The sequence below is a fragment of the Coprinopsis cinerea genome, assembly GCF_000182895.1.
Source record: "Coprinopsis cinerea okayama7#130 chromosome 11 map unlocalized cont3.11, whole genome shotgun sequence".
NCBI classification, from domain to species: Eukaryota; Fungi; Basidiomycota; class Agaricomycetes; order Agaricales; family Psathyrellaceae; genus Coprinopsis; species Coprinopsis cinerea.
Genome location: NW_003307534.1, coordinates 1,263,051 through 1,275,743, shown reverse-complemented (window position 1 = coordinate 1,275,743; position 12,693 = coordinate 1,263,051). Strand labels below are relative to the sequence as shown.

The window sequence follows — 12,693 nt, the reverse complement described above, 5'->3', positions numbered from 1 at the left end:
GTATACGATTTCGTCGTAGCGGTTAATTCAAATTCAAGATCGTTTCTTCACAGGACACTCCTCTTGGGGGACAGCACACTAGCAGCTAGAACATGGCGCGTATATCCAGGGCGATCGTCCCAACGACGTGCAATTTGGAACCTTCTCGGGGCGTCCAGAATCCACAGTGGTGTATTCAATAACTGCGTCATCTATGTGTCTTCTCGTGATGGTAGTGAGTTACTTTTCGATCGAGATAAACGGTGGTCGGGGATCTACTACAGTCGACCACCATCCAGTGGACAGGTTCAACCCGGGCCTTGCACCGTCATGGGTCGTCAGTCGACGCAGGGATTTGCGAGTGAACGGACTCTAGTCACGGTTCACTTGCGAGAGGCTTCTGCATTTAAATTCCCGCTGCAGTCATCAAGTCCGTCACTTGCTAAAAAGAGTTTCAGATATCCTTTCACGCAAAGATGGAACGTGATAGCAACATACCGATAAATGCGTCTAAAGAGTCAATGACAGATTGGATGTCAACTTCCCATAAGGGAGTGCAACATTGTCCAGTGGGGTCTGGCAGCCAAAGACACTTGTAAAGCGCGGTGATAAACTTGTCCCACGACCTTCTCCTCAAACTTTGCTCAGGCCAGTTTCGCGAAAAGATTTCAGCCTTCGAGTCTGTCAGAGATAAGTGTTCTGGCCGCCAAAGTTGCGCGTACTGAAAAAAGAAATCCTTCTTTGCTCCAAGTCCCTCTGGAGTATCACCTTCAGTCCACTGGAGAACGGCCCTTGGCCAGCCTCTGCCTGGCATACTACGGGGCGCCACCGATTTGGGGTAAAAGGCACCTACTTCACTACAGACCGGAGGCTCATTGTCAAACGGAAACAGATAGGCAACAAAGAAGAGACTTTGTGCCTGTATGACCGCATGTCAGAAGCCTTTCTGAGAAGCGAGATGAAGCACTCACGTCATCGGAACCGGCACGCGGACCACCGAGTGCCCAAAGGATTCGCAAGGGGATGTACGGTGCAGTTCCCTGATCGAAGAGGTCAGCAAGAACAAGGGATTAACAACGACCATTCCTACCGTTGGATTATTCTTGTCAAGAGGGCTAGGGTCATTGACTACGCCAGACGTGTCAAAGTCGTGCAGGAGACCATAAACATTGGCTGGATTCGATGGGAGACGACGGCATAGTAAAATGTTAGGATGGGGAGAAAATGGCTCTGAAAAGGAGGAGGGTTCCTCGTTTGCCAACAGTAAATTCCCGTTGCTGATGTCCCGATGAAGCCACCCCTTCGATTCCATCCACTTTATTGCTTAATAGGATTCAGGCAAGGAGACGGACACAGGAACGGCAGCACTTACCACGGTATCCATCTGCAATTGCTCTGGCAACTTCGCCAAAGGATTTGTATTGAGACAATGTCCGCTTGAAGAGCGAGACGGTTATAATCTCCTCTCTCTGCGAACACCCGCGAGCGGCCAAAGGGGTTTCACAGGTTTCAAAACCCCGCACGAGTTTGGTGATATTACCGTTGTTGTAGGTCCTAGCAAAACATTCGGAGTGAATAAATGGACAGTCATCGGAATTGAGAGAAAGTCACCCACTGCTCTGGGGCCAGGATGAACATTGCACCAGTCCCTTCCTTCGCTTCCTTGTCAACCGCCTCTTTGATCTTCGCGACAAGCTTCTCGCGGGAGGCGACCGAATCGACACTGTCGTTCTGAATTTTGAGCGCATATGGTCCACAGTAGACTTCCTTCCCCGATTTCAGTTCGGCCTCCGCCTTCCCTCTGTCTCGCTCGTCGACTAACTCTGCAATTTGGTCGTGGCGACTGAGCTGACGATAAGCGCACCATACCCTCGTCATCCGACCGAAGGCACCGTGGATGTGTATAGGGAAATCAAGATAATAGCGATCCCCGCTTCTCGACACGGTGAAGAAAAGGGGAACACGGGCACATTTCATGTCTTCACGAGCGTTCTCTTCGAAGTCGTTTGGTTTTTCTTGTTCCGCGTCGTCTTCCAGGTTATCCGCATCCTCGTCTTCCCCAGTCAGCTCTGCAATCGACCAAGAGGTCTTTGTTGCAACGCCGATAGAAGTGGGGGAGAAGATAGGTCCCCTATTCTTCATGAACTGGGACTTTGCCGGGGGATCAACATATCGTAAGCACCGTTGTTCCTGCAACTCGAAGCCAGGCAGGTGACCTAGAGTTTCATCATCCGCGATGGCAAAGCCTAGCGCCAGTCTCACAGTTTCCACCACTCCCCATCCTGACCGGACGTCAAAGGTGCCGTGCTCGACGCCCATGGCGTCCGCGCGAGTCAAAGTGATGCGGTCGGGCGACTTGGTGAGCCCGAGGACAGAGCGCAGGTGGGGCTGAGCGAGACACTGCTGTTGCATGTAGATCATGGATTGAGAGAGGGAGGCCCGAAAGTCATCGGACTTGCCGATTTCCGCTGTCGTCGCGAAACTCTTCCAACAGATGTAGTCAGTGTCAATGCAGGTGAAGTCGAAGCCATCCACGTCAGGGAGATGCGGCAATGGGGAGAGAAGCTGCTGCTGTAGCTGCCGCTGTAAGGTAAGCAAAGTACAGTCGCAGGTCACGCGCTCTGGTTCTGGTTCCATCTCCGTCACATTGCTGGGGAAGGAGCCGATTTGTTTTTTGAGTCGTATAGGTGACAAGGGCGACTGAATCTTGCTGACGCAGGGTTCAAGCGAGTGGAAGTGGGGTGGAAGTGCTGGCGGAGAGCGCTTGCCGAAGGCATGAATAGGGACGCTGACAATTGCCGGTCTACACCGTTCGCCTCAAGGTCCAATGAATGGCTTATTCGGCTTGTATAGTGGGAGGCTCCACCAGTGGCGGATGTCTTTCTTGTCCAAGCTTGGGCTGTTCAAAGCAAGTTGAAAGGCTGTTAAGGCGATGGTGTTGAAGAAAAGGACAGCGCCGTCCGCACCCTCCTTTCATAGCGCCGGGCACCATGCCCATTCGAACATCCGCGACTGAGAAACCTCTCGCTTGGATGCAGTGGTAGCAGCATCAAGACAGGCGTCAATCCATAGTGACTCTGGGGAGGCTGGAGCCATCTTTCGACATACATGGAGCTGCATCCTCGTTTAGGGACACTGACAGCATCTGCAACCTGAGGAGGTCGAGGAGGATACTTGTGACCAGTGGTATGGGTAGTATTCTCCCAAAGACATGCTCCACCAGGTCAAGGCTCTGCCACGTTCGGCCAGAAACCAAGGTGTTTATCCGGGAGTGGGCGGCCATTCGGATGGCGGTGGATTCGCTGACCCAGTATGGTCGTTCAATGGGTTCCTCGTCCTCTGCCATGATTATTGGACTTTGAGCATCGCGGACATATGGCTTGCAGATATCTGGGTCCTAAGGCATAAACCTATGAGCCTTCATGTAGGTGGGGCATTAGAAAAGCCATCAAGTCAAACATACGGCGTCGAGACGTGTCGAAACAGCTTCATAACCATGAGCGCGATGACGTTTGGCTGAAGGGGCCGCTTTTACCGTTGAAGACGAGCGTTTGCCCATCATGAAATTGATGTTTGTCAAGGAGCCTCAAGTCAACTATGAGGTAGAGCCAGTGGACCTCAACTTTCAGAAATTCCGTGGTTTGGTGTTGGATCAACGTGGGATGTACTGAGGGTCGCGAGATCACAACGGCGGTCACAAGGTGTAAGGGTTGTGTGAGCCTCGAGTGCCTTATCCCCAGTTCACACCCGTACTAAGCACGACCAAGATATATATTGGAGCTACGTGTGTACGAGTGGGTGGTATAGGCAAGGCCGAAGGTACGAAGAAGGGCCGAGGGTAGACTCGTGAACCAGTCGGTTCGGTCCCCTCAGTCCGAATGATGGTGGTGTTGATTGATGATGTCGGAGAATCAAAAAGGTGAGGGTACCGAACCGACTGGTCAGAACGGGGACAGTTTTGGCGGGAGGGGCCCGTGCGAAAATCGACTTGTCCAAATTTCGCGCTTTCCGCCCTTGCTTCGTCTTTGCCTCCCAGGTACCGGCGGAGATGCCGTCCTCAAACTCGCAGGTACAGTAAGTTTGAGCTCTTCTATTGCAGATAACCCCTAAACTGTAATAAATCCTCGCAGAAACACTCTGGTGCAGACCGAATGCTCGATTTCTTCCAACAACGGTCAGCCAGACGCGTTCGATGCACGACACGCCATTCCACCGGCCTCATCCAAATGGCTATTGCTATCTAGGGGCACCTTCGCTAAATTCCTGAAGCAATGCGACGTTGCGCTTTCACAACAGGCAGTTGGTTGGATGTCGTCAATGGCTTCGATTGGAATGTGCCAGCGTAACCGCCGTAACGATATCGCTGGACCACTTTGACACCCCTGGGGCCTGATCCCTGATCCATCTCCACAATTCACACCACAACTGTCGACGGCTGATTACTCCCCTTTGCACACCATTGCAACACGGAACGAGGAAGATGACGACGGCTATGCTACGAGGACCAGGAGACTGGGTCTCCGTTTGCCGTCCGTTGACGGTTCGACGATCCATACTGTTCTCTCTGTTCCCTCCAGCGATTCTACCACCTCATCACTTGGCGGTCGACATAATTGACCGCCCACCTCGAACGCTGTGTCTTCAAATCTGGCCCCTCACACACCTCCGCAGAGCTTACTCGTCTGTTCTTCGTGTGCGCTGTGGACCTTGTTTGTCCATGTTTGCTAAAGGCCCCCGAGGTCAGAAAACGCAAAATTCGTTCTCCTCATCGCTTCTGTGCGCCTATGCCTTGTATCATGCATGGAAACGACTGTCTGACATTCTCTCAATCGTTATCTCTGTTCTCCTCTCATTTCATGACCTTTCTCTGTCGCAATCGCGATTATTCTTGCTTTTACCCCCTTCATCATCTGAATTTCGTAGTTTTCTTCTCTCAAGTACTCTTATTATTCGTCTTTTTGTGCCATTTCCAATGTATCCCATTGCCCCAGCTAGGTTTACAATTTGTGGGATGAAATGTGAAGATGAGATGGAGGGACAGCTAAAGTTACTTTCGAGATTGCCAAAGAAACACGTTATTTTCCTAAGTCGATTTTCGCACGGGCCCCTCCCGCCAAAACTGTCCCCGTTCTGACCAGCCGGTTCTGACGAACCTATCCACCATCAGTGGATAAGTGATCCCATCACCCTCTTTCGTCAGAACCGAGCTGGTTCACGAGCCTAGGCCGAGGGGCGCGGTAATGGGCCCTCGGGACCCTGATGGGCAAACTAAACATAGGCAAACAGATAGGGGCGGGCGTCTCCCTTACACAAGGCGGTCACCGTAAAAAAGACGGTGAATGACAAAGCTGAGAGTGCGCCTAGTGACTTTAGACTTTCCATCCCCTTGTCACCTGGTAGGGGTCTTCTTTCAAAAGCATAGAAAATCAGGCAATGATGATTCATTCATTGGATCTTCGAGCCAGTCAAGTTGGTTAGAAAACAGGGGACGCATTCCAGAATAGTAAGCAAACAGTTACACCTTTCCTACATCGTCGAACTTCAGTACCCCCTGTCCAGAACAACCTCTTATTTTTCTCCACCGTCTAATCCTCCTTCCATGCCTCATCCCATCCCAACGCACTCCGATCCCAATCCTCCCTCGGATCTTGCCCATGCGTGACCCACCCCATATAATTCATAAGCACACCAGCCGCACGAGTGTACACCGTACCATCGACAGAAACCCCTCCCTTCGTCGACGAGCCAGGGGAGGGAGTAATCCTGAAGCCAGCCGGAAGCTCAACAGGATCTCTTCCGCCATACTCCCCATTCGCCAAAAACAGCGTCCTAAACGTCTTGACGTGGTGCGTGTCAGGGTGGTACAGCACATCCGCATGCATCGCGTGCCATGGGTTATAGTCCCCATCTTCCTCTGGGCTGCCAATCACCTCCCTCCCCAACTTTCTAACTTTATCGCCCGGGACGGGCGGCCTCGGCACCCCCGTATACCCCTCCAGAACCCCAACGTCGATCCTCGGCCTTCCCCGACTCAACACATGCAAAACCAGTGTCGGCACAAACGCCCGCAGTAAGTTCAGCTTATCCTCCTCCCGCCTTAGCGCGCCCTTAATCGGGGTCAAAAACAGGCTCGACGTGACCAAGTGCATCAGGAAGAAGTCGAGGCGGGGTGGTCGGTTTGGTTTCGACACGGCAAAGGTGAGGAGTGTGGCAGCTAGTACGAGGTCGTGAATGGTCGAGTCGACTTGGGCATCAAAGTTAACGTTGTCGGATTCCGAGGAAGTGGGCAGCGCAAATCTCGCACACAGCTCCCGAACCTTCTTCACCACCTCCTCTTTCCCCAGAATCCCTTTCAACCTCGCGCTGTGCAGTGCATCAGGTTCGTAGGGGCCTGGTTTAAGTTCTGGTGCCGCATAGACTTCTTCGATGAGTTGGAAGATCGACAACTGGTTGTCAGACGCAGCGGAGCCGGAAGAGCCCCAGTGGAAGTCGTAAATTTGAGGGCCTGTAGGAGTATGCACAGCCGTCTGCGCAAGAGCAGGAGCGACCATCGCCTCGTTCCCAAACTCCAAAGCATACCCGAGCTGGATGAACGGGTGGACACTACAAAGCGAGTCCGAGTCCATTAATGAGTCCATATTCGAGTTTCGAGATAATAATAATACGTACGCTCCGCTAATAAGCCGGACCAGCATAACCTTTTCACTTGTATTCGCCTCCTTGGAAAAGAGGTATTCTTCAAGTGTAGCAGCTACACCATTCTTCTGAATCCTATCCGCAAAGAATGTTACGAAAGCTGCGTAAGCCCTATATCATCACCGTACGCATGAGTGAACCTTGTTTCTACAGACTAAAGGACAGGACACGTACGATGTATTCCCTAAATACTGCACCCAGTTCCCATCATCCACCACAATCTCTCTATCCCCCTCCTCCCTAAAAATAGATTTCTGACTCTTCGCTTCATCCTCGTACATCTTCTGCAAATGGTCCGCAGTAGCACCAAGGTCATACGCCGCTAACAGGCTACCCAATAATTCAGTAACCACAGATCCTCTTCGTGCATCAAGGCCAGAATGCCAGTACTATAATACTCACCGGTGACTGAGATGATTATGAAAAATCGAGCCTTTAAAATAACAATGGTGCTCCTCCGCATCCTTCAACAGCAACTCCTCAACCTTCCTCTTCGACGCCAGACTAACCCCAGGAGAGTTAACTTGCCCATTCTTCGACAACCTATGCGAAAGCTTGCTCAAATCAACTCTGGCGCTCGTGTTCGTCCTCGTCGACATCTTGCTTGTCAACCAGTGAGTGGGGGAAGAGAACCTAAGGGCTCCAAAGAGGGGTGAAGAAAGGGAAGAACGTCGAAACATACATATGAGTAAGTCCAGAGTAGATTTATACCCTAGGAAGCCATGTCATGACTAAGGGCATACGGCACTTGTCTACGATTTCGCTGTCTCTCATTGGCTGGCTTGGCGCTGCCACAAGGGAAACGGTAAATCAAAATAATGACGTCATCAATCGACCATCGTAGCGGAATCAAAATACGAATAGGGGCACTTGAAGCAAGCTTGAACGTTTGAACCTTGCGAGGCCTGATGGATGTGTTGAATAATAACTGAACACAATGCCCTGACCGCGCATCCACCGATGTATTCCTGTTGTTACGTGAATGATGCTTTCTTTCCCGTCTTGACCAACGCCTCGACTTCAGGCTTGATACTATCCAACATGTCCTGTGTCATATACTTTGGCTTCCAACCAATGGCTCTGGACCTATTCGCCTTGCACTGTGAGTTCGAGCCGAGGTAGTAAGAGCCCTGAAACGCCAGATCTATCAATTCGAGGAAGTGTAGATTCAGAGTTCTCCCAACTCACATCAAGGTACTTGTCGAGTTCTTCTTCCGCGAACGCGGTAGGCTCGGAGCTGTTCGAAAGACCAAGGGCGACCATCGCGTCCCCAATGGCCCGCCCGATCTGGTAAAGCGTGTGTTGCCCGTTCTCGCCAAAGTAGAACCCTTCGCGCCCGTGCCCGGCCGAGGGGTGGTTGGATTGGATCGCGTCGAAGAGGGTAACGTAGAGATCGGCCACTGAGGGTCGGTAAAGTCACGTTAGAACTTTGGATACTTGGTGGGGAGGGGAAAGTGGTAACCCACCATCGTCGATGTGAACGTTAGGCCAGCGGTTTACTCCCTTTCCCACCATGCCTGCTTGGCCGCGGCCCAAGCTCGCCTTGATCAAGCTTGGGATCTGGATGGAGTGAGGGTTGGAAATTCCGAGTTGGACGAGTTTGTGGTCGGCGATGCCGTAGATCGTGGAGGGGAGGATAATGTAGGTCTTCACGTATCCTGTACACCAACGGTGAATGGTTGATTATGAGCTTAGGGCAGGGAGAAGAGACGGTGGTTTACCTTCTTTATCGGCTTGGACCAATTCCAGGTCGACGTTCCGGTGAAGCTGGGTAGGTGCAAGTGTTTCGATTTGGTCAGGGTCGGAGTCGTCGTAGACTATGTCGGTCGTTTGCATCCCTCTCGCGTCATCTGCCAAAACACCTGGTTGGTGGAAAGCGTGAGTCGATTAAGCTCTTGCTGCCGCCCGTATGAGACGGGGCATTTAGGCTGGCTGGTACTAACCAGTTCCTGACTATAGACTCAGATCCCAGCACGTCCGTCTCGGGATTGTTCAGAAATGACATCACTCACAGTGTGAATGAACGTCGGCGGCACCTTGGTTTCTTCGTACCGCTTCTTCAGACCACGCAGAGTTGCTTTAGCAGCGCCAAGGTCGTCAGCGTCGGCCTAGTAGCATCATATAGGTTCAGCAAAAGATTCTTAAACTCGAAAGCCCGAAGTGAACTACCAGAGCAAAGACGATATCTGAGCCCGACGCCAACTTCTCCACCAACGCTTCGTCCGAGTGGGAGCCGACGACAAACGTTCACGCCGAGTTGCTTTAGCTTTCCAGCTTTATCTGGGGAACGGACGATGGCGGTAATGGTGGATTTGGAAGCGATGGGGTGGTTCAGGAGGCGGGCGAGGACTGAGCCTCCGATGTAGCCTGTTGTTTGGGACCATTGATGAGGATTGGTACTGAAGGATGGCAGTGGACTGGGTAGGGATGTGGCTGACCGGTGGCACCTGTGAAGAGGATTTGGGTAGACTTGGACATTGCTGGGAAGGAGTATGTTATTGAGATATGGGATGGATTCACGGGTCCTTATACTAACACTGAGATCACGTGTCCATGAATCCAAACACGAGCAAATATGTCCGATGATCGTGCACGACTCTTGAGAAAGTGCCGCCCAACTCTGTTTTTCGGTATTCATTTTGCAAATTGAAATACTGTAGAATAAATATGGTCACTCGAGTCGACCTCTTAGGCTCTCTCAAGGCTATAAGCTCAATAGTAGAAGGCGGAACGACTGGCGTCTTGGGAAGGTCTTGGGAAGGTCTTGGGCGTCTTGAGACTGATCTGGGAATCCGCGCGCGCGTCTTGATGAACTTGGCCCAAGCCATCAAGCCCGTCAAGACGCGTCAGACGCGTGTAGGTTTCCTGATGTATCCTCAAGCTTAATGGACGACGTCATTGCTCATCGCAGAATCCTGTTCGAATTCGTGGAGGTCAGTTACGAAGGATAGAGAAAGCGCAAGGGACGAACCTGTCGCGCCGGTGAAGAAGATTTTGGTGGTAGGTGACATGGTGTATCGCCGTCGGACGAGAACTGGAAGGACCGGCAGGTATGTTGTAGCCAAAGGTGGCTCCTCGCAGTGACATTATATTTAACGACAAAATGACGTTTTAGGGGTCTCCGCTCCGACCCAGAAGAACTCGTGGCGTAGCCAGGATCCAAGCGCTGTTCTCAAACGCGGATGACGCGAGCCATTGAGTCGTCTTACGATTTCAAGTTATAGCGGCTGTTGATTACTTTCGCAAACCCGGATCGCGAGACTCTCCCAGTTATATGGTCAGGAAAGAGAACGACAAATGCAGGTGCTACGACTTGTTTTAGAATCAGCCAACAGAACTGCCAATGTACGCCCACAACTCACCTAGCGGCTTGGGCAGCCATGAGCGTTGCCATCAATTCACCACCAAACACATCCAGTGCGTTCAAAGAAACCAATACGGCATCTCGCCCATCTCTACCTGATATTGTGGACAGTAAGATACCCGGAGACAAACCTAGAATATAAAATCCAATGTTCTGGACCTGTAGAGACTTCGAATTGGCCCAAAACGCTATCTGACCACGTCAAACTTCCCAGCTCAGTAGCCTCACGGAAAAGACGTTTAGAGCGGTCTTTCTCGAGGACAAACCAAGCTGTTGTTGTAACAATATCGCCGGAATTGGATGGAAGAGCCAAGGCGATGCAGAATGTGGCATGGGGGATGGATGATGGTGGTCAATGCGCAAGGAGCGGGCGGACTTTCAAAGGCGAATATAGCCCAGCCTTGTTGACGCAGATTAGGCGCGGCCGGTGAATATCCTCCCCATTCTTCCCTCTTTCCCTCACACAACACTCCCTTCATCCCCTACAATGTCCGACAAACCTGGAGGATATCGTATTGAATATTCAGCAAATAACAGAGCTGGCTGCAAAGGTCTGTGTCCAACATTTTTGTTTGTGGGGTCACTCGTTGAGCGGTGTGCTGCAGGTCCAAAGCCATGTTCAGGTTCGTCCGTCGAATCCCGCGCGAGTTGTGAACTGATTTTTTTGTGGGTTTGTAGGAACTAAAATCACCAAGGGCACGATTCGTTTAGGATCAGTGGTGGACTTTCAAGGCCACACGTCCTTGTAAGCACGCGTCTAACTGCTTTTACCAACTCCGACGATGAGCTGACCTTGGAATGATGCTGTAGCGCCTGGAGGCATTGGGGTTGCACTACCAAGAAGTTGTTGGAGAATATCAAAAAGTCCATTGAGGACCCGGAGGATCTCGATGGCTTTGAAGAGTTGCAGCCTGAGGACCAGGCCAAGATACGCAAGGCGTGGCAGGACGGCCATGTAGACCCTGCCGACGTTCCCGAGTCTCAGGACGCAAAGATTGCATCGCTCGAAGAGCCAAAGAAGAAGCGCGCGCCGAAGAAGAAGAAGAAGGGAGATGACGAGGAGGATGGAGACGAAGATGAGGAGGCTGAGGCTGAGGAGAAACCGAAGAAGTCTCGGGCTAAGAAGGTTTGTCCCCGCCGTTGAGGTTTACCCGCCCCCGACTCACCGTAAAACAGAAGAAGGCAGATGAAGAGGAGGGTGAAGAGGAGGCGGAGGAAAAGCCTAAGAAGAAGGCACCAGCTAAGCCCCGTGCAAAGGTGTGCTTCCCAGTTGTCCTATCTACATTTCAGTTTATTCACTCTGTTGACAGAAGAAGGCTGAAGTTACAAGCGACGGTGAGGAGGAAGTTGAACCCGCCGAAGCTGCAAAGCCCAAGAAAGCACCCGCTAAACCTCGTGGCAAGGTGGGCTCCCTCACATCTCCTTACCAACAACGCGATTCTGATCGTTAATCATAGAAGAAAGCTGAACCTGCCAGTGGCGCCGAGGACGATGACGGTGCTGAGGAGGAGAAACCCAAGAAGAAGGCGCCTGCTAAGCCTCGTTCGAAGGTTTGTTCTCGGCCTAGTCTCTCGTATTGCCAAAGTACTCATCCAGATAAATACAGAAGGCGAAGGCCGAAGCCAGCGGCGCTGAAGATGAAGCCGAGGAAGAAGAGAAGCCCGCTAAGAAGGCGCCTGTTAAGCCTCGCTCAAAGGTATGTTCAGGACTCAGTATCCCGTCTCCCGCAGGAGGCTCATCGGATTTCTTCTGTAGAAGGCGAAGGCCGAGGCGAGCGGTGCTGAAGACGAAGGTGCGGAGGAAGAGAAACCTGCCAAGAAGGCGCCTGCTTCCAAGTCAAAGGCCAAAGCTCCCGCTAAAGAGAAAGCTGAGAAGCCTGCTCCCAAGAAGCGGGCACCAAAGAAGAAAGTTGTTAGTTACCAGTTTCTTTCCACTAGTCTTGCATTGCAGAAACTGACCCAGACTCGCTACAGGCTGAAGACTCGGAATCCGGGGAAGACTTCACTGCGGAGCTTGCCAACGTACAGGCCTCGGATGACGACGACGACGAACCTGAACCTGAGGAGGAGAAGCCTAAGAAGAAAGCCCCTGCTAGCAAGGGTGCAGCTGCTAAGAAGCCCGCTTCCAAGGCTAAGGCTGAGCCCAAGAAGAAGGCGCCTGCTAGCAAGAAGGCTACCGAGAAGAAGGTATGGGATCCTTATCCTTGAATATCAAAAAGGGATCGGGCGTTGATCATCTGATGCTGGTTTCTAGGACGAGGACGCTGAGATGGAAGATGCAACTGCGGATGCTGAACCTGGTGCGGGTGAGGCGGAGGCGTCTGAAGAGACTGGAAAGAAGCGCAAGGTATGTCTGGCCCGCTTTCCAATTGGCCCGCTAGTTCTGATTGCAATGGCGTTTGAACAGCGCACAGCACCTGCCTCTAAAACAGGTACCACCAAACCTCCTTCAAAGCGAGCGAAGCCTGCCTCGTCGAGGGCGAAGAAGGCTAAAGTGGAGGAGACTGTTGAGGAGGAAGACGAGGAGTAAAGGATTGGGGAGGATGATGAGAATTCGTGCCTCGGTGCATTGGAGCGTTTAGACGTTTGATCTGAACCCTGGTGTTATTTCTATACGTGGGGCTGGTATTTGTGTGAACGATGTGGAGATTCGAA

The 12,693-nt window shown here is 51.9% G+C and overlaps 5 protein-coding genes across 5 annotated transcripts; 2 read left to right on the top strand and 3 right to left on the bottom strand.

Moving 5' to 3' along the window:
- Positions 1-362: 362 nt before the first annotated feature.
- Positions 363-3,538, bottom strand: CC1G_11333 (other/FunK1 protein kinase; the record flags this gene model as incomplete). The annotated part of the gene is made up of 9 exons (XM_001838958.2): positions 363-421; positions 478-652; positions 845-898; positions 951-1,019; positions 1,070-1,302; positions 1,352-1,533; positions 1,595-2,795; positions 3,088-3,376; positions 3,443-3,538. The coding sequence occupies 9 exons, from the start codon at positions 3,536-3,538 to the stop codon at positions 363-365; spliced, it is 2,358 nt and encodes a 785-aa protein (XP_001839010.2).
- A 338-nt stretch (positions 3,539-3,876) lies between these two features.
- CC1G_15718 (hypothetical protein) lies at positions 3,877-4,356 on the top strand (the record flags this gene model as incomplete). Its single annotated transcript, XM_002910243.1, has 3 exons — positions 3,877-4,053; positions 4,110-4,153; positions 4,224-4,356. 3 exons carry the CDS (start codon positions 3,877-3,879, stop codon positions 4,354-4,356), a joined length of 354 nt encoding a protein of 117 aa, XP_002910289.1.
- Positions 4,357-5,494: 1,138 nt separating this feature from the next.
- On the bottom strand, positions 5,495-7,274 carry CC1G_11334 (hypothetical protein; the record flags this gene model as incomplete). The annotated part of the gene is made up of 6 exons (XM_001838959.2): positions 5,495-5,505; positions 5,603-6,582; positions 6,649-6,786; positions 6,850-6,997; positions 7,078-7,108; positions 7,185-7,274. The coding sequence occupies 6 exons, from the start codon at positions 7,272-7,274 to the stop codon at positions 5,495-5,497; spliced, it is 1,398 nt and encodes a 465-aa protein (XP_001839011.2).
- A 375-nt stretch (positions 7,275-7,649) lies between these two features.
- Positions 7,650-9,153, bottom strand: CC1G_11335 (hypothetical protein; the record flags this gene model as incomplete). Its single annotated transcript, XM_001838960.1, has 8 exons — positions 7,650-7,805; positions 7,864-8,075; positions 8,142-8,333; positions 8,397-8,537; positions 8,619-8,628; positions 8,688-8,783; positions 8,921-9,042; positions 9,114-9,153. 8 exons carry the CDS (start codon positions 9,151-9,153, stop codon positions 7,650-7,652), a joined length of 969 nt encoding a protein of 322 aa, XP_001839012.1.
- A 1,314-nt stretch (positions 9,154-10,467) lies between these two features.
- Positions 10,468-12,568, top strand: CC1G_11336 (hypothetical protein; the record flags this gene model as incomplete). The annotated part of the gene is made up of 12 exons (XM_001838961.2): positions 10,468-10,590; positions 10,645-10,662; positions 10,718-10,784; positions 10,850-11,165; positions 11,216-11,296; positions 11,350-11,442; positions 11,497-11,589; positions 11,646-11,735; positions 11,795-11,950; positions 12,013-12,225; positions 12,293-12,385; positions 12,446-12,568. The coding sequence occupies exons 1-12, from the start codon at positions 10,527-10,529 to the stop codon at positions 12,566-12,568; spliced, it is 1,407 nt and encodes a 468-aa protein (XP_001839013.1). The 5' UTR covers positions 10,468-10,526.
- Positions 12,569-12,693: the final 125 nt, after the last annotated feature.